Here is a 20,101-nt window from a genome sequence, read left to right as displayed (position 1 = left end):
CATATAACAAATTCAGAACCTCAGTTCCAAACTGTCCCAGAACTGTCTTTTCTTTCGTTCTGTGCTTTTTAAAAATAAACTTTTATTGTTATCTTTTGTTTTTACATTGCCAAAATTTCTCCTATGATCATATCATTAAAAATTAAGAGAAGTAGATCATATATCTTTCACAGCTGTGGGCAGGTCTGAGAAGGGCTGCTAGCATAGACTCATTCTGTCTGGTTTGGTCAGATAAGAAAGACACTAAGACAGCTTTGAAAGGGTTAAGAATCTTACTTTAATCTAGTTTTCTCAGGAAAGGATTGTTGATAATGGGAGCTTAACTCCTACACCAATCCCTAATTACCCTTCTCTCTGGGGCCACAAGAAGGGGGAGCAACTACCCCTATTTCTAGATGGAGTCAATCAAGACAGGCACAACTTGTGCATTCCCCTAAATCCCCTCAAGCCTTGATGGGGGCACATCAAGGCACACAAAGCATTTGAGCATTCAGCCCTAAGGGTTTCCCATTCACTGAGCAGTACACACCTCTTTTATAGGGCAATGGACAAAGAAAGCATATTGCCAGCAATAGCCTTACAAGTTTACATCACCTCATCCCTGTATCTCACTGTGCAGTGGCAGTGGGTGTTTACAATTTAAGCACAAATGTTTATGAATGGGAACAGATTTAGTGAAGACTTCTCAGGAATGTGGAGCCTTCTCCCTGGAGTGGAAGAGACCTTGGACCCAGGTTTCCCTTCCTCTGGAGTCGGGTGATTTCCATATAAGGTTATATATTGCTTTAGGATCAATGATTGGATATGACTCACTAACTCCTCAATGCCTAATAACGTGTATTTTCGCAGGCTTTGTAACATCCAGGAGCGGGGAAATTTGAACCAGGTTTCAAAAGGGATTGGTTAGATTTCCCTAGAATGTAAGACCTTGCTTCTCAGCCAATGAGAATAATGGTCAGTGGTGGGAGGGGGATTTTTGCGTCAGGGTCTATATAAAAATGCCATTCTGCTTCTGGAAGCCGCCTCCCTACTCCAGCTTTACTGGTGAAGGGACCGCCTCGTTTTTTCGCGAGAACCGAATAAAGGAGATTTTCTGTTTTTACCTTGAGATGCCTTTGAGTACTCAGTTTGAGTAGGGGTCTTGCCATTCCATACATTTATATTATTTACCATTATATAACTCTGTGCAAGCATGGTAGATATGTTTTGAACCATCATCATGAGAACTCCTATCTAATACCTGGGAACAAGAGATTGTTATAGCTATGGATCCTGGGAAACTGAACTCTAAGAAATAATAACAAAAATTCACTTTACACACCCTAAAATCCACCATACTTACAGTAGGATTTATATTAAAGAGTATAATATGGTAAAGACCAGAGAGAGGAAATCATAAAAGATAAAACAGATAATTTTGATTACATGAAATTGTAAAGTTTCTGCACAAATAAAATTTATGCATCTAGGATAAGCAAGGAATAAGCTTAATGGGGGAAAAATCTTTGTATTAGATTTCTCAGATAAGGGTTTGGTATCCAAGAAATATAAACAATTAACATACACCCACATGAACTCAAGCTGGCATGCACACGCACTCAAAAGCCATTCCCCAATAGCTAAGTGGTCAAAGAATATGAACAAAGAGGTCTCAAAAGAAAATCACAAAGTATTAACAACATGTAAAGAAGTACTCCAAATCTTCAAATAAGGAAAAGCAAATCAAAACAACCTTAAAGTTTCAACTCTTCTGTGCATTTTTTAAAAATATCAAGTGCCACTTTCCAAACAAAACTTGTCTAGATCTCAACAGTATCTAGCAGTTCCCTATCAAAAAAAAATATTACGTAGTACTTATATGTTTAGCACAGTGGCTTATTTACAGACGTCGCTCAGCTGCTGCCCCTTCACCTACTGATGATCTTCGCCTACTGTTGTGATTTACCCAGGGTTAATTCAGTGAACCTAACCTCTCAAAAAGGGCTGCCCCACCTAGACTACCCAAAGAACAATTCTCTCTTTGATTCTAATCTAAGAGTTTTCTACAGATTAAAGAGTAAGGGTGATGGTGGAATAAAAAGGTACCCAAAGTACAAAGCTAAAAACCAAGCACTGAGCAGACAGTTGTAGTCTCACACTGCAAAACATATGCTAAGTAATAAAGAATCAGAATAATTAGAAAAGTAGCCCAGTAATTTATCAGGATTTTAATCAACTTTGAGGCCAACCATAGTTAGGTCTTATCAGGTCATTTGCAAACAGATTCCTTTTAAGAGCTGCTAAGTACCAGTTTTATATCTTATAACAATAAGCAGACCCTTCAGTCTATCTCTCTTGATAATGAGTTGGACAGAATTGAACAACAAAAAGTAGCAGATGTGAACTTGAGATCTTGAGGGGAAGGGCTGTTTTTTACTATACAATCACTAAAAAATTGTGAAAGACTTCAGAACCATATATGATTCATTCAGTAACTAATCAGGAATGCAGAAAATTGATGCTGAGTCATTTTGCCACCTTTTGGATAGAGCTGGTGACCTAGAGGTACAGAATTAGACATTGTCAGACAATGCTAATGTGATTCTTTTAGCTTGTTTGTTTCATGTTACTATTTGTTACAAAGAAGGCCTTTTATTTTTTATTTTTGAAAGATGGGAGTTAAGGGAGGGAATGAGAAGTGTAGCCATATTAATTTTTAAAAAGCAAGAAAACAAAGAAAAAAGTGTCAATGAATCATTTTTAAATATACAGGACAAAGCATAAGAAATTTCAAAAAGTGGACAGAGACAAGCCAGACAGACAATATTGGAAATAACATCTTAAATTTGAAATATACTTAGAAAAAACCCCAGCTGTATGTAGTAAAGTTACATAATTCCACTTAAGTCTTTTTTTGTTCTCTGGGAAAATTTTCATGTTTATTAATGCTTGCCAAGTTCATGATGATAATAATAAAGGAAATTAAAAGGTGAAATAAAAATCTCATGTTGTGACATATTGTTGGTTGAGTAGCAATTTTGTTTTTGTGTCTTAATAGTTCTTTTTTTGTTTTGTTTTTGTCTTTTTTCTTTTATTTATCTTCATAGTTCTTAAAGGGGAAAATAAATACAACAAATACTAGAATGTCCAAGTATAGGAAGCAATATAAAAGACTCTACCAAATATACATACACATTATACAGACCACAATATATAATTCTATTATAATTATAAAATTATAACATTAATAAGTAGATACAATTATTTCCCATATAATTACATAAATATAATTGTGAATATAAATAGAATTAAAGGAAGGAGTGTAAGGATATATGACATATAATAATTATATGCATATTAGATATATAATTATATATAGACATTATATAATATAAATTATAAATTTTAGATATATAATTATCAACATAATTTTAGAATTAAAATAGATTATAATTCTGTAATGATACATATTCACACAATGATTATACATTTACAATAACATGATACATGTATTACCAGAAGAAGTAGACTAGTCATGCATCTGACATGAACATAATGAAAAACAGTCTAAGAACCCTAAGATATTAAAATTATCTAGTAGAAGGCCCCTAGCACATTGCAGTAAATCCATCAGGAAGGATTTTTATTGGGCACAGACACAGGAAGGGTGGAGGGAGTGCCCACCGATGGGATCCTGCATCTATTAATGAATATTTTATGGAATTAATTAATGAACTAGAGTAATGAAATTATTTTTATTTATAGGGATCAGAGGACAGTTGCCAGGATAATCTCAATAAAGTTTCTTAATGCTCTTTCGGAGTTGGCCATCTTTTTCAAGAAACCATCCGTTAGCAAACTGCTTGGAGCGAAGCGCGAGGTCTGGGTGGTGCAGACACTTCAGGTAAGAGAGTCTCTGTAAATATGCAGTTACGGTATCCAATGAGGACATGAGAGACAGAAAACAGCCCCTTGTGAGGCAGAAGGGAAGACTTCCTGGGCTTTACAAGAAGGACAAGACATGAGCCTGGGCAGGCTGGGAGAGGCCAGGATGCAGAGGGCAGAGAGAACCTAGTCTACTTCAGGGGGAAGGGAGGAACAGACTTCCACATCTTTACTCCGTACGAGAGAGAAAGGAGAGGGATGCAACAGGTCCAGGAGATTTAAAGAGGGAGGGACATATACAACGCAACAACCAGAGAGAATAAAAGGAACCGCCCTAAACGCAACAGCGGGGCTTGCTTCCCTAGCTCTGCCAATCATTCTGGTCACTGCCCTTTCCAAGCTACGATTGGCCAGCGGCTGGACAAACTGAAATATGATTGGCTACTCACCAACAGATTCTAACCGCCGATCGGCCCTTATAGACTGATTGACAGAGACCCTAGAGCAACTCTGGCTGATGATTGGTCATTTTTTCCTAGGCCCTGCCCCATCCCGAAGGAGGCGGGGCACATAATCACTAGGTTTCACGAGCCGCAACTATAGTACCTACTGAGGTAGTCGGGCGACGGTCAGTTTCCTTTTCTCCTTCCTCCCGGCCATAATACAGCGCTTAATGGAACTTTCCTACCAGACTCTCAAAGTCACACAGCAGGCTCGAGAAGCGGTGAGTAAAGGCTGACTGAAAGAAGCGGCCGACTCTGAGCACTCTGCGCTGCCTTGCCGGCACGGCGGAGAGGAGGCAGGTCGGGAGAGTCACCCGTTGCTGTAGTGACAGCCGGACCTGAGCCATAGCCGCGCAAGCGCAGAAAAGGCCCCTAAGGTTGGCCGAGCTAGCTGCGCAGGCGTAAAGAGAATTCCGATTGGCTTCCCCGTGGGGGTGGGGCCCTGGAGTCCCCGACATCCAGGTTCTCACCCCTCCGCGGCAGATGCGGAGTCTTTGGAGGGGCGCTAGGCCTCTGAGCTTCCAAGTTTTCTGTCTGTGGGGGATCAGTCCATGTTTGAGAAACCCAATGTCAGTTTTCAGAGTTCCTGCGGCGTTCGTAGGCCTTGGAATGCTGCGTGCTGTACTCCAGAGTGCTTGAGGGATGTGGGTGGCGTGGCGACCGAGTGGTGCCTGAATTTCCCACCGCGTTCCCCTGTAACCCCGTGTGTGTGTCCGTATGTGTGAAAGTACACGCATATGGACACACACGCAAGTACATGTACACACATATAAGTAGGAGTACACAGCAGGCACTGAAAATACGCCTACAAGTCTTAGAGCCGTAAACAGTTAGAGCTAAAAGGGTTTTTGAAGATCGTTTTGTCTGTTCCTTATTTTGTAACTAAGAACCAGTTTAGGGATCAGGAAGCTGATATGTAAAATAAGGGGAGCAGGGGCGAAATAAATGATCTTTAAAAGCCCTTCCAGTTTGAACTCCTCGGTAGAAGGCAGGGCAGTGAAATAACTCACTGAGTTTCTGGCCTTCTAGAATTAGACCTTAAGCTGGGCATACTGTAAACCCTCAGGAGCCTTTACACGGTGTTTCCTTCTTTCTTGTATAGCCTGTGAGGGGAGCTGTAGGGTACCGGCAACTAGGAAGAATTGTATAGGCCTCGTGTAGGAGGTGATGCTAGAGCTGAACCTTGATTGAACCTTGAACAAAGCTGGGAAATGTAAAAGGTCTGTGGGAGAAGCCAGTATGCTCCAGACCCTGGAGATAGCCATCTATGCAAAGACATGGGGATAAGAGAGAATCTCTTGTAGGGGGAACCGCTGGTTGGCCAGTTGGTTTGAAATGTGGTGTGTGTGAAGGAAAGAAATTTGCAGTGAGCCAGGAGAGGAGGGGTGGATCCAGATGGTACTTTAAGCACTAAACCAAGGAGTTTGCATCTTATCCTAGAGGGAAGAGAAAGAAGGAGGAACAGCCACAACCAATGGGCCACCCTTTTGGGGGCAGGAAAGTGATGAGGGCAGAGTCATTCTTTAGGAACATTGATTTAGCCCTATGGACCAACAATAGCTTTAACACACCTATACCCCAAAGACATCAAAGAAAGAAGAAAAGGACCTATATGTACAAAAATATTTATAGAACCTTTTTGTAGTGGTGAATAAGAAGAAACTAAGGGGTTCCCATCAGTTGAGAAATAACTGGACAAATTATGGTATGTATATATATATATATGTGTGTATATATGAAACACATGGTACATAATGAAATATTATTGTCCTATAAGAAATGACAAAAGGGATAATTTCAGAGAAACTTGGGAAGGCTTATGTGCACTAATACAAACTGAAGTAAGAACCAGAACAATTTATGTAATAACAACATTGTAAAGACAGGCAACTTTTAAACACTTAAGAATTCAATCAATTCAGTAACCAACCATGATTCCAGAGGACTGATGATGAATTATGTTACCTTCTGTCTTCTACCGAGGTGATGGACTCAAGCTGCAGAGTGAGACATTTTTGGACATGGGTAGTCTGGTAATTTGTTTTTCTTTATTATGCATATTTGTTATGTGAAGATTTTTTTTTCTTTTCAATTGGGGGGAGGAGGAGGAGGAAATAGATGCTTATTAATTGAAAAAATAAAAAATAATTTCAATTTGCTAAGTAGGTAGAGAAGGAAAGGGAAGTTACTTGAAGTACTAAGCACTAGAATTACTTGAAGCAGAGAGACTAATTAGTTAGGAGGCTATTGCAGAGAAGTGTTGAAGGCCTAAATTAGGTCTATGTGAGTGGTGAGAATGAAGTCGATATGAGTGAGAGATGTTGAGTAGAATTGAAAAGACTTGATATCTGATTGGATATGATGGATAACAATAGTAGAGAGTCTAGAATGACTCTTAAGGTTGTAAATCTGAGCGACTGAAAGGATGATGGTACCATCAACAGATATGGGGAAATTAGGAAAAGAGAAAAGTTTTTTTTTCTTTTTGAAAAATAATGAGTTCTATTTTAGACAAGCTGAGTTTGAGATACCTGTAAACATGAAGTTGGTGGTATGTGGTTGGAACTTAGGAGAGAGAGAGAGACTAGGACTGGACATGTAGATCTGAATGTTTATATGTATGAAGATGATAGTTGAACTCAAGGCAGTTAATGAGACCACCAAAAGAAAGTACAGATAATTGAAAAGTATGTCCAGAAGAGAACACTGAAGTACACTTACTTGTAGGATCAATCAGGGGTCCTGATGTAAGGGATGAATGGGAATAATGACTGTGTCCTGGTGAAAGGAGTGATAGAGAGGATCTATGATAAGTTGCCAAAGGTCTAGATGTATGCTGAGTTTATAAAAGCAGATTTTGCTAAACCATATATGGAAAGACCATTGTCTTGTACAATTTGAATGTCAGTCACAAACATTCAGCTCTTACTGTGCGTGCGCCAGGCAATTTATTAAGCAATGAGGTTACAAAGAAATGCAAAAACACGGTGCCTTCCCTCAGTGAATTCTTATTCTATATATCTACACAAGATACATGCAGAGTAGATGAAAGGTAATCTAAAGGCACTAGTAGTGAGAGGAATGAGGAAAGACAGAAGTTTAAATCTGAGCTGAATCTGGAAAGGAGGGAGAATATTCTAGGCTGGAGGGACAGCAAGCAAAAAGACATGGAGTCAAGAGACGGAGGGTCTTGTTTGAGGAATAGCAAGGCACAATATATGGAAAGGAGAAAATGTCACTGTAGAAAACTGCAAAAAAGAAAAACTGAGAAAAAAAAAAATTCTGAGCACATTTAGTTTATTAGCAAAGCTAGCATTTGCCGATAAATAGAGTCAATGGCTCCTCGGTAGCCAAAGACTTCCATGGCAGAATACAGAACATTCTTATAGTTTAAAAAGAGGAACCAATCAAAGTACATATTCAGGAGGTTAATGTGTTTTCATGGTATGACTGCATTTTCATATACAGAAATAGGAATGATTTGTAACATTTGAGCTGTAGGTGATTTCAACTCCATGTGACTTTAATTAGATCAAAGCTCAGCTTTCTCATTGGCTCAGGAGTCTGATTAATGATATAACTCATTGATATACTATGAGAGCATCATGGACTGTTTTGTAAGTTTTCATGAGTGTAAATGAGGAATTAACTTACATACAAAAAAGGAAACTTTAATTCACACAGAAAAGGAAAAGTCTTAATAAAACAAGAACTTGGGCTCACAAGAGTGGGGAAATTAAATTCTAACAACTTATTAATAAAAAAGGTAGCTTAATTAAGTTTAGTAATTCCTAGAAGGCCTTAGCTAAAAATCAAGTCTGATTATATTGATTGAAAACAATTCCCAATTTGCATTTCTCAAAAGGTTGTGCACATACACACACCCCTTCCCACACACACACTCCACATCCAGTTAGTTTCGAAGTCCTGTCCTTTCTATCTTCATAACATCTCTCATACATAACCCCTTTTTTCCTCTGACACTGCCACCACTAGGCCCTCTTCATCTCATGCCTAAATTACTGCAATAGTCCATCCTCCATTCATGTGTCACACTTCCTAAAGTGTAAGTTTGACCATATTACCCCATAGTTAGTCAACTCCAGTGGCTCCCTCTTGCCTCCATGATCAAAGATAAAATTGTTATGGGCTATTAGGGGCTCTCTTGAACTTGTCTTTTTGAATTGCCATATTTTCCAGAAACACTGGACCCAGAGTATGCAGGAGGCCCTGAGTGTATCAAGGAAAACCCCTCCCCCCCTCAGCTGACATAATTTGTTATTTGCACCCCAAGCTGGACTCCCTGTGTGTTTTGGGAGTCAAGACAGGCATCAGTCAGTCTGCGCTAGACTGGGAAATTGCTTATGCAGCTGGGGCCCTCCTATCTTCATAGTGTAGAGGTTTTGTTCTTTTCCTACCTTTACCTCACCTTTCACCCTCATGCTATGCCGCTTTAGGTGGAAATTTCTCCTCTTCCCTTTGACCTACTGTCACAAATATGCAAACTTCTGTGTGGATAGTGAACTCTTTGGGTTCCACATGCATGTTCATTTTTCTTGTGATAAACCTAATGTTCACATAAATTTTGTAAAGTTGTGATTGCCTGTTGACAAAATCCTCCATAAAGAGGATAAAATCCACTTAAAGACCTCCATAACCATCTGTGAACTGTTTTGGTGCATGAATGTTATAGAATATCATTGTGCAGTAAGAAACGATGAAGGGGATGGTTTTAGAAAAACTCGGGAAGACCTATATGAACTGATAAAAAGTGAAATGAACAGATCCAGGAGGACATAGTAACAGCAATAATGTAAAGATGAGCAACTGTGAAAGTTAACAACTCCACAGCAACTCCAAAGCACTCATGATAGAAAATGTTATCCACCTCCAGACAGAAGACTAATGGACTCAAGAGTGCAGTTTAAAGCATTTTTTTAACCTTTATTTTTATCTTTTTTCAGAACATACTAATGAGGAAATGTTTTGCTTGACTTTATGTATAATGAATATTGTTTTTCTGCTTCTTCAGAGGGTGGGGGAGGGATGGAGGGAGGAAGAAGATGTGAACTAAAAGTTAAATAAAAAAAGACTTCCATAACCCTTATTTTTCCTCTTTTCTTACACCCCACCGTGTTCTCTGCAATTCAGTGATACTGGCCTTCTGGCTTTTACTAGTTCAGGACTCCATTTCCTGACTCTGGAAACTCATGGACTATCCCTCACACCTGAAACATTCTTTTTCCTCTTTTCTGCCTCCTACTTCACTTTCCTTCCAATCCCTGCTAAAATCCCACCTTCTCTAAGAAGGCTTTCTCAATCACCCTTAATGCTAGTTCCTCCCCTCTTTTGATTATCTCCAATTTATCTTGTACGTAACTTATTTGTATGTAGCTGTTTGCCTCTTGTCTGCCTTTTTACACTGGGAGCTCAAAGGCGTGGACTATCGTTTATGCTTCTTGTATCTTCAGCACTTGATGCTGTGGCTGGTACTTAATAAGTGCTTATTGACCATGTAAGAAAACTGGGAAGATAAGTAGGGGACTCATTGAAGAGCCTAATGTACCAAGTAAGATTTTATATTTGAACCTGGAGGTAATGGGAAGCCACTGGAGACGACTGAGTAGGAGGTTACATGGTCAGACCTTTGCATTAGGAAAATTAATGGGAACTGAGAAAATGCCATTAGATTTGTCTCTTACAAGATCATTGCTGAGTTTGGAGAGAGCAGTTACAGTTGAATGGTGAGGTTGGAAGCCAGATGGCAAAAGGTTTAGAAGAAAGGGAGAGGAAGGAAATGGAGACATCCAGCCTTAGATAACTTTCTCAAGTTTAGCCAAGAAGGGGAAAGAAATATGGGATGATAGCCAGTAGGGATGTCTTTATCAAGTGAGCATTTCCTAAGGATTGAATAGACCTGGATGGGCTTAGAGGCACCTAGGAAGAAATCAGTAGACTGGAAGAGATCAATGATTAGAGAGAGTAGGGAAGTTAGTAGGACCAGTCCACAAAAGAAAATGGGATGAGATGAGATCAGGAATGCATACCTTCCCAAGGAGAAGTGTGGTCTCTTCATGAAAGATAGGATGGAAGTTTCATGTCTAGTCTATTGTCCAGCCTCTTCAAAATATAATTTTAAAATATTTGTTATATGACTACATATGCTTGTGATTGTGAAAGATGAATATTGTTGACAAAAACATCTTAATACCATACACATACATTAATATCTTAATATCTTACTACCATAGGCACACGTTTGCCAGTAACTATAACTTTGAGATTATTTTAAATCTAAGCATTGCTATCTTAGAGAAATGTCCAAACTGAGAGTTGTGTTCCTCCTACTCCAGCACTTTCATGGGCCCTCCCTTACATTTCCCTACCCCAGGGCAATTTGAAATAACATTAAAGGAATCTTGACTGAGGAAAAGGTCACAGTATGTTAATGTGTAGTTTATGGTTAATATTCTAGAACTGTAGTTACTTAATCTTTGGCTAAAAACTATAGATGCCTTCCTTGAAGTTAGGTGGTGCAGTGGATAGAGCGCTGGGCCTGGAAACAGGTCAGGAAGAAATGAGTTTAAATACACCTCAAACATTTACTAATTGTATGACCCTGACCAAGTCATTTAACTTCTGTCTGCCTCACTCCATCAACTGCAAAATGGGGAAGATAATAGAACCTACCTTGGGGGGAGGGGGTGTTGTTGTGGTGGCTGAGTGGTTATGGTTGTGATAACATTTGTGAAATGCACCTTTAATGGAGAAGGGGACATGGGTGGCATCAATCACTCTCTTCCCCACTCAAGGCAGTGACCCTAAATAGACAAGGAATTAGTTTGGTTATTCCCCTTAATTACATTCCCAGGACTTAAATCTTTGCTCTTGACCTTCTACCCATTTTCCTGTAGGGAGAAGTCTGGAAGGGGTTTTAGGCTGGAGAAAATCTTATTTCTTAATTTTTTCAGTTGAACTAAAAAAGAAAAGAGGTAGGTTTTTGTTTTCTTCTTTCAGTATATAAACTGTTAATTGACAAAGCCAGTGGAGACTTACTTTTTCTTGGGCATATCCATAATGCAAGCCCAATGGCTGTACTTTTGGTGTTTTGACCTTAGACCTGAACAAGTTAAATAACATTGACAAGTATTGCAAGGTAGTTCACTATAGCTATGAAATGGAAGGCAGACAGGAAGTGTTGAGTTCACTGGGCTGCAATGATCTATAAGGCTTTCCTAATGAGGAAAAAGTTTGACTTTGAAGGATAGTAGGACTTGCATAGGTAAAAGGTTAGAAAATGGGATTCCAGAAGCCAAAAGAGGTGAGGAGAGCTGGGGCTAGTAAACAAGGACTGAATTTAGGGGAAATACCTACTTCCTTCTTAATTTCCATTCTCTCCTTAACACCTTTGTGATCTAATTTCAGTCCCTAGGTTCTACTGAAATTGTATTTTCAGAAATCACCAAATATTCCCCAATTCTAAAAATAATATTTTTTCAATTATTGATCTTTATATATTGGTCCAGTTAACTATCTCTTCCCTGGGATGGCTCAAGGATCCCAACTCAACAATCTCAACATTATGTTCATTTTTCTCTCGTAGCCCATACTGCCCATCTCCTTCTCCCCTCCTCCCTCAATATCTTGAGAGGTTGTAAGAAGGAATAAGGGAAGTGCTGGTCTTGGAGTCAGGAAGAGGAGGGCTCTAATCCCATCTTTGACACTCAATTAGCTCTGTGACCCTGGGCAGCTAGGTGGTGAGGTAGATAGAACCAAGCCCCAGACCTGCAGTCAGGAAGACTCAACTTCCTGGGTTCAAATCTGGCCTCAGATACTAACTAGCTGTGTGACCCTGGCAAGTCACTCAGTCCTCTTTGACTCAGTTTCCTCATCTGTAAAATGACTTGGAGAAGAAAGTGGAAAACCACTCCACTATCCTTGCCAAGAAAACCCTAAATGGGGTCATGAATAATTGCAGGTAACTCAACAATAGCTGTGTGATACTGGGCAAATCATTTAACATCTCTAAATCTCAGTTTCCTCATCTGTAAAATGAGGACCATAACTACTTTACATAGTTGTTATAAGACTAAAATCAGATAATGTACACAAAGGTTTTGCAAACTTTAGTTACATGTCAGCCTCTGTCTTTCCATCTGTTTCATCTCCCCTTCTTTCTCTCCTCATACAGCCTCTGTAGTAGTTCACACCCTTTTTTCACCTGTAACCTCCTAACTGGTCTCCTTGTCTCTCGGCTCCCCAGTCTCCAATACACTCCACTCAGTATCTTCCACCCAGATGCCACATTAATATTCTGAAAACACATATCTGACCCTGCCTCCCTCAGAAGTCTCTTACCCCTAACTTGAAGTACAAACTTTTCTACCTGGTATTTCAGGTTTTCCACAATTCAGCTCCTGTTTCTCATTCTTCTTTCATATTACTGTCCATGCTAAGTTCACACACTTACTCCCACTCCATTCCCTTCCAGGATTCTCTCTTCTAGTCACACAGGCCTGCCAGCCCTTCCCATCCTCTATCTCTGTGTGGTCCAAAGGTACTTCCTCTTCATTTCTTCCTGGTAGAATCCTTAGCTTCCTTCCAAGCACAGCTCTGGTGCCACCTGTCCTGATGTCCCCCATCTGCACCCCTCTGGGATCTGGTGCATTTTCTCTATTGCAACTACTTTGTATATTCCTTGTATTGACTTAATTTGCATATGTTTTATCATTCTTCCTTTCTCTCCATCTACCGCCCCCAGAATGTAATCTTCATGAGGGCAAGTACTGATTCATTTTTGTCTCAGTAACCTTTGCACGTAGCCTCCCACTGTGCCTCCCACTTCTGAAGTTCTTAATAAATGTTTGTTGAATCAAATTTTTCATTCAATCCCTCCTCCACCTCAGTGACTTGCTCTACCCACAAAGAGCCCTCAGTTCTGGACTTAAAAGCTAAACTGAGATAACCTGGTAGAGTAGAAACACTGGATTTGAATTTAGGACAACTGTATTCTGTTCTGTAAGCTTTGTCATTAATTAGCTTTGCAACCTCTGTTAAGTGACTTATATTTGAAAAGTTCTTAGCACCATGCCTGGAAAGCTGTAGGTGGAGGAGCTTGGCAGCCTCAGGTATAGCTACAGCAACTGCTTCAAGGATTTCCTTTTCCTAGGAAAAGGCACAAGCCACAAGGATCATTGCGGGAGAAAACCATGTGACTGAGTCTGAATGACAGAGACAAAGAGGAGGCATGCCAAAAGAGTGTGTGGCCCATAATTATTTAGTGCACTGAAACTTTTAACAAAACTTAAGTGTTTATAATAAATTTACGTATGCATACTTATGGTAGTAAATGAAATTGGTTAATGACATACAATATTTATGCATTTATTACTAAAGTTTTTTTAATTTTCTTTACACATATGTATCATCCTGCAAATTTCTAAAAATTCCCCATTAAATTATCTGATGGTCAAGTCTAAATAGCCCAAACTAAAAATATGAAACCTGAAAATGTCAGGGGATGATGGTGTATAGAGAGAGAGGATTGGTGCTAGTATCTTACTTCAAAGAAGGCTCTTCATGACCCCATTGGAGGTTTTCTTGGCAAAGGTGCTGCCGTGGTTTGATATTTTCTTCTTCAGCTCATTTGACTGGTGGGGAAAATGAGGTAAACAGGGTTAAGTGACTTGCCCAGGGTCACCCAGCTAGTAAGTGTCTGAGGCCAGAGCTGAACTCAGGAAGATTCATTTTCCTAACTCCAGGGCCAACTGCACTCTGTGCACCGTGGCACCACCTAGCAGTCCATGTAGAGGTGGAAGCCACCCACCTCTAAAATCCAGACCCCTTATTTCTGAAGTTAGGAACCTGAGAGTAAGAGACATTGGGACTTACCCAATCCTGTGGGTAGAAGATCAGGGGCTTGATTTTCCAAGTCTAGTTCTTTTTTCATTGTACCCCTCTGTCTCCCAAAGCACAGTTTATAAAACAAATAAATTAAGGAGTATTCAAAATAACTAGATCGTTATAATTCTTCACTTTTTGAAATGACCAGAACCAGGAGGACATTGGACACAGTAGCAGCAACATTGTGTGATGATTAGTTATGATTGATTAGCTCATCTCAGCAGTACGGAAAATGCTGTCCGCATCTGCAGAAAGAACTGATGGAGTCTGAATGCAAATCGAAGCATACTCTTTTTTTTTTCTTTCACAATATGACTAATATGGAAATATGTTTTATAGGATTGCACATATATAAACTATATCAAATTGCTTACCATTTTAAGGGGAGGTGAGGGAGCAAGGAAAAAACTTGGAATTCAAAATTTTTTTTAAATGAATGTTAAAATTTGTCTTTATATGTACTTGGAAAAAATAATATACTATTAAAAATTCTTTCCTTTTCAAAGGTTCAATTATAAGGCTTCCCTCCTCCTCACCTATTCTAGTACTTTTTACTTTCCTTACTTGTAAATGGGTTGAACTACAATAAAGAATCTTACATGGGAAAAGATATTAGAGATGATATAATCCAGTGGCATCAAATACAAATGGAATTGGTGGCCACTAAGCTGCAACTAAGGATCCCTGTGGCCCTATAGTGATTTAGAAAATCACATGTTAACATTATCTATGTTCTATAATATTTTTATTTATTTTGTTAAATATTTCCCAATTACATTTTAAAGTGGTTTGCAGCCTGCCTAGTTTAATGCCTCTAACCTAGTCCACAGACACATATACACACACATCTCCAGTATAGTTTCACTTTTTGTCTTCATATCCTCAGCATCTTGCATTAGTGCCTGACACGTAGTAGGTCCTTAATAAATGATTATCGATGAGAGCTGGACATTTTAGAATGCATAGTCTGATTATCCATGACTTCATTGGGACATTTAAAAAATCTTTTTATTTGGATATGCGTACAGTAATACTGACATATAATATTCCAGACATAATAATTTTTAAATGCTTTAAACATGTTTCGTTAATGCCAAATATTGTTAGCTTCTTTAGCAGAACCACATATCTGGTCACTGATGAAGACTTGCATGTTGATAATTCATATATTAAGTGTACAGATACCTGAGAAGTCAGCAGGTAATGTAGTAGATAGAGGGCTGGGCTTGGAGTCAGGAAGACCTGAGTTCAAATCTGGCCTCAGACACTAAGTTGTATGACCCTGGGCAAGTCATTTAACCCTGTTTACCTCAATTCTCTCACCTGTCAAATGTGCTAGAGAAGGAAATGGCAAACCACTGCAGTTTCTTTGCCAAGAAAACCCCAAATGGGTCCATGAAGAGTCAGACATGACTGAAACAACAGATACATGAGGTAAAAAGAATCAAAGTGTCATTATCATAGGAACCAAAACTCATTTGTTCTGTTTAGTTTTACTTTGTATTAACGTTTCAAGGCCTAAGTTACTAAAATTCCATTTTTAATGAAGCAATTCTCTTTTGGTAGTTATGAGACAGTACTTGCTGGTTAAGACATTGCATAGCAAGTTTGACCTTCAGCATATTCCCCTCTTGGAGCCTATTTAAAAGTCCAGCTATCCACCGTTGCTGGGTTTTGTTCTTTTGTTTTTTTAATGTTGCATTTGCAGATTTTGTAAATGGTAGCAAAAATGTTCTGGATTTGATGGGGGCCTCTGGGCCATTTTGACCACTTATGCAGCAAAGCCTCAGTACTGGCTGGGGTTATAAATTTTATCTATTTTACTGAGGTTATGACTGAGACAAAGACTGGAATCATTGTCTTACAGGTAGTTCAGATCCCTTGGCTGGAACAGTAGCTTTGCCGATTACATTCCAGCAGAGAACCTGCTAGAATTTCTGATGCTGATCATTCTGACCTTGAATAACTTAAAGCTTGTCCAACCAGTCCTAGGACATAATACCTATGTCCTAACTTAAACCAGCCTATGCTTGGTTTAAAGTTAAGTGCGAGTGGAAGAACTAAATCAGAAGATAACTAGAAGAGAAGTTTTAACATATGAAGGCTTAAAAATAGCTTTTTGTTGTTGTTGTTGATATGTTTTCAGTTGTGTCTGACTCATTGTGACCTTATTTGGGATTTTCTTGGCAAAGATACTGAAGTAGTATTTCCTTTTCCAGCTCTTTTGACAGGTGGGGAAAGTGAGGCAAATAGGGTTAAATGACTTGCCCAAGGTCATACAGCTAATAAGTGTCTGAGGCTGGATTTGAACTCATAAAGATGAGTGTTCCAGATTCCAGACCTGGGACTGTATCCACTGCACGACTTAGCTGTTCCTAAAAATAACTTAAATGGTTAATTATAGTTCTTACATTATAAAGTAGGGATGTGATAAAAATCCAGAATCATATTTTCTTCCAAAAGTACAAAAACATTCTAATGAACACATTGCCACATTGCCCTTTTAAAAATAAAATTTAATTGATATCATTTGTTTATACATTTCCTAAATTTCCCTCTCTTCTTTCCCCCTTCCCTCACTCAGAGAGCATATAATAAAGAATTTTTGGTTTATTGTCTTTTAACAACACTACAGATTAATGATTACAGTGCAGATCAGGGTTTCTGACTAATGTACAAGAAATCTCTGGTAGATCTGAGTCTTCCCGAGTGACTTTCTAAACAGATTGCCCCCACCACACATACTGTTATGCATCACTTCTTGGGCTTTAGATAGGATTTTTATTGTGGAGGATGATATACTTAGTCATGGTCCTGGGCTCCCCAGCCTTCCTCACAAACTTTTTTCTTAGCAATAACTAGAGACTTTCAATTAAGAGTTTAATTATCATTAACACTTCATTATTCAAAATCTGTTTCTGGAACATAGTAGGGTTTTATTGATTGATTCCCTTCCCCACTGTTCTCAAGGTTTAGGTGAAATCAGTTTCCTTATCTCTCAAAGGATTAGATGTCCTCTTGGGTATCTTCTGGCTTTAGATTTATAATTCTTTAGCATAGGACTTCTGAGGAGGTTGTTGTTGAGTCATTTCGGTTGTGTCCAACTCTCTTTGAACCCATTTTGTGGTTTTCTTGGAAAAGATATTGGAATGGTTTGCCACTTTCCTCTCCAGCTCATTTTACACTTGAGGAACTGAGGCAGACAGGGTTATGTGACTTGTCCAGGGTACCATAGCTAGTAAGCATCTAAGTTCAGATTTGAACTCATGATGATAAGTCTTCCTGATTCCAAGTCTAGTGCTCTATCCATGGTACCACCAAGCTGCCCCTTCTGAGGAGGATGTGTGTGTGTGAGAGTGAGAGACAGAGATACACACACACACACACACACACACACACACACACACACACACACATACACACACACAGAATAAATGAATGAATGAATGAATGAATGGATGGATGGATGAATGAGAGAATATAAAACAAGTCAAAAATTTCACTAGATTAGTATTATATTACATATGACAGGGAGTTGGCAAACTAGGACTGTATTAGAGCACCGAAGTTCTTGCTCCAGAAAATTTTAAAGGCCATCCTGTTTCCCATTCCTTGAAGTTTATATTTTGAATCTGCACTCCAGAAGTGTTGTAGCTGATTGCCTCTGTATGAAAATACATATGTGAAAACTGTAGGTGAGATAATCTGATACTGATTCTTTTGAACTTTATAGACTGAATTTTATATCCAGAAACAAATATGCTCCTGACATGAAAATAGGATGAAAATCCTGTCAGAAGCCCAAGAGGTGAGGGATATGAGTGGTGATGACAATCCATTTAGAAAGTCACCAGGGAAAACTTTGAGATCTAGCAGCAGTTTCTTAGATACTAGTGAGAAACCCCAGTTCTATATTATAATCACTACTTTGTAAAGTCTTTAAGGGTCAATGAAGCAAAGGAATTATAAACATTTAAAAAGTTATGAATTATATATTTTTAGGTACATTTTAGACTCTACTAAGTACTTATTTATAAATACCCCCAATACTGTAGTGGTTTGTTGTTAATTTTTTCCTCCTTACTCCTTCTTCCTTCTCACAGATATCAGGGTTCAGTGAAAGAGGAAAACACAATCAATCCTCCACTTTTCTGGGAGTAACATTATGTTCCTAGAAAACAACATGAAAGTGAAAAACATGAATTGAACCTATGGAAACACATTGAACCTATGGAAAATGGGGGTTAAGTTCCTGCAACCACCAAAAATTGTAATCTTTTGCTAGAGAACTGCTGAAAATACACTTTTCTGCATACAGTTGTTTATAACAAAGCATTCATTCTGATAATGAGCACTTTTCCTAACATAGTAACCATGAAATATCCCACAATGCAGTACACAAAATAAAATTGGTAACATGCAAAACATTTTTCTCACTAGTTATTCCCTAGAATCCTGTGACCTTTTGTGCTAACATCTCAATTAAAAAAAATTTTTTATTTCAGACATTATTCGCTTTCAAAACATATGAAATCTATAGTACCATAACTACGGAACAGCAAATAAAATTCTTAAAATGAAAACATTTTTAAACTTGAATCTTACATTCATTCCACTATCAGATGTGTCAGTATGAAGGAGTTGTACTGTATACTATACTGCTCTAAACTTTTCTACTTTGGCCACTCTTTGAAAACCAGGGAAACACTGCTGGGACTTTAGTCACTGATATCAGAAGATGCCAAGACTGTCAGGGTCTCAACATCTTCTACAGCACTGTCTTTCATAGATATTGGATGACTAGAGATTGAGAAAGATTTACCAGCTTGAAATAAGATGTCAGTGATGTCTGCTTCATGCACTATTTGAGATTCTTAAGGAACTTAAAGGATGGGAACATAGCAGAGGTGAATTGACATTTAAACCTGAGGCTGCAATTGATGGTGGAATTGGCACCCTTGCTGTCTCTAGCCAGCTGGTCAGTTATGCCAAGGCATCCTTCAAGCCTGAAAACAGAGTGGCACAATTTTGGGAGCTTGTACATCATTATCATTTTTTACTGCAGACATTCCTAAGTGGTGACATCCAATTCCTCATTCATCAGCTCCTGGAGTTGCTCCTGCTGGATGTCAGAGATATCCTCCTCTCCCATATCTTTGAACTCTTTACCTCCTGTGATGTTTGCTAGACAAATGATTTCTTCAGCATTCTGCCTCACTGCTTCATCAACACCTTTAAAGCTTTCAAAATCCTAGATATAAGCATGTCACACTTTTTTCTAGCAGTTGTTTAAGGGAGCCTGTGAAACATTTCCCCAGGTTACATTAATGTAGTCAGTGACTTAAAGCACAGTGACAAATTTCCAGAAATCCATCATAGTGGTTTCTGGGTTCACTTCCAAATAGTCAGTCACAAGCATAACAGTAGATTGCCCCAATATACTGGGACTTGAAAGCTGTTATGATTCCCTGATCCACAGGCTGAATCAAAGATGTGGTATTGGCTGGTATAAAAGCAACTTCTGTGTTTTCATGGGAATTTTCCAATTGGTCACAAATATGAATTGGTTGTTGATTATTAAAAGAAATTTGACCCAGTTCTGGGACAAGAACTCACTGTTTAACAAAAATTGCTGAGAAAACTGGATAAAAGTGTGGCAGAAACTAGGCATAGACCAATGCCTGACACCGTACACAAGAATAAAGTCCAAATGGGCACACAATCTAGGTATAAAGATTGATACTATAAACAAATTAGTGGAGCAAGAAATAGTGCTTTTATCAGATTTATGGAGAAGGGAAGAATTTTTGACTAAAGAAGAGACAGAAAGC

The 20,101-nt window shown here is 38.7% G+C and overlaps 2 protein-coding genes across 11 annotated transcripts in view; one reads left to right on the top strand and one right to left on the bottom strand.

Moving 5' to 3' along the window:
• PIAS2 (protein inhibitor of activated STAT 2) overlaps nucleotides 1-4,563 on the bottom strand; it is a 135,560-nt gene extending 130,997 nt beyond the window's left edge. For both annotated transcript variants that reach the window (XM_072605191.1, XM_072605192.1), the window contains exon 1: nucleotides 4,475-4,563. The gene's annotated coding sequence lies outside the window, so the exon portion shown is untranslated. The remainder of the gene's footprint in view (nucleotides 1-4,474) is intronic.
• KATNAL2 (katanin catalytic subunit A1 like 2) overlaps nucleotides 1-20,101 on the top strand; it is a 187,362-nt gene that overhangs the window by 50,747 nt on the left and 116,514 nt on the right. For 4 of the 9 annotated variants that reach the window (XM_072605207.1, XM_072605203.1, XM_072605196.1 and 1 more), the window contains exon 2: nucleotides 3,745-3,883. In XM_072605207.1, the coding sequence (XP_072461308.1) occupies nucleotides 3,745-3,883 (139 nt within the window). Of the gene's footprint in view, nucleotides 1-3,744; nucleotides 3,884-4,479; nucleotides 4,589-20,101 lie in introns of those variants that run through there. The other 5 variants (XM_072605204.1, XM_072605202.1, XM_072605197.1 and 2 more) reach the window with 3 other exon arrangements.

This window comes from Notamacropus eugenii, chromosome 4 (assembly GCF_028372415.1).
Source record: "Notamacropus eugenii isolate mMacEug1 chromosome 4, mMacEug1.pri_v2, whole genome shotgun sequence".
Classification (NCBI taxonomy): domain Eukaryota; kingdom Metazoa; phylum Chordata; class Mammalia; order Diprotodontia; family Macropodidae; genus Notamacropus; species Notamacropus eugenii.
This window is presented reverse-complemented; position numbering and strand designations above follow the sequence as displayed.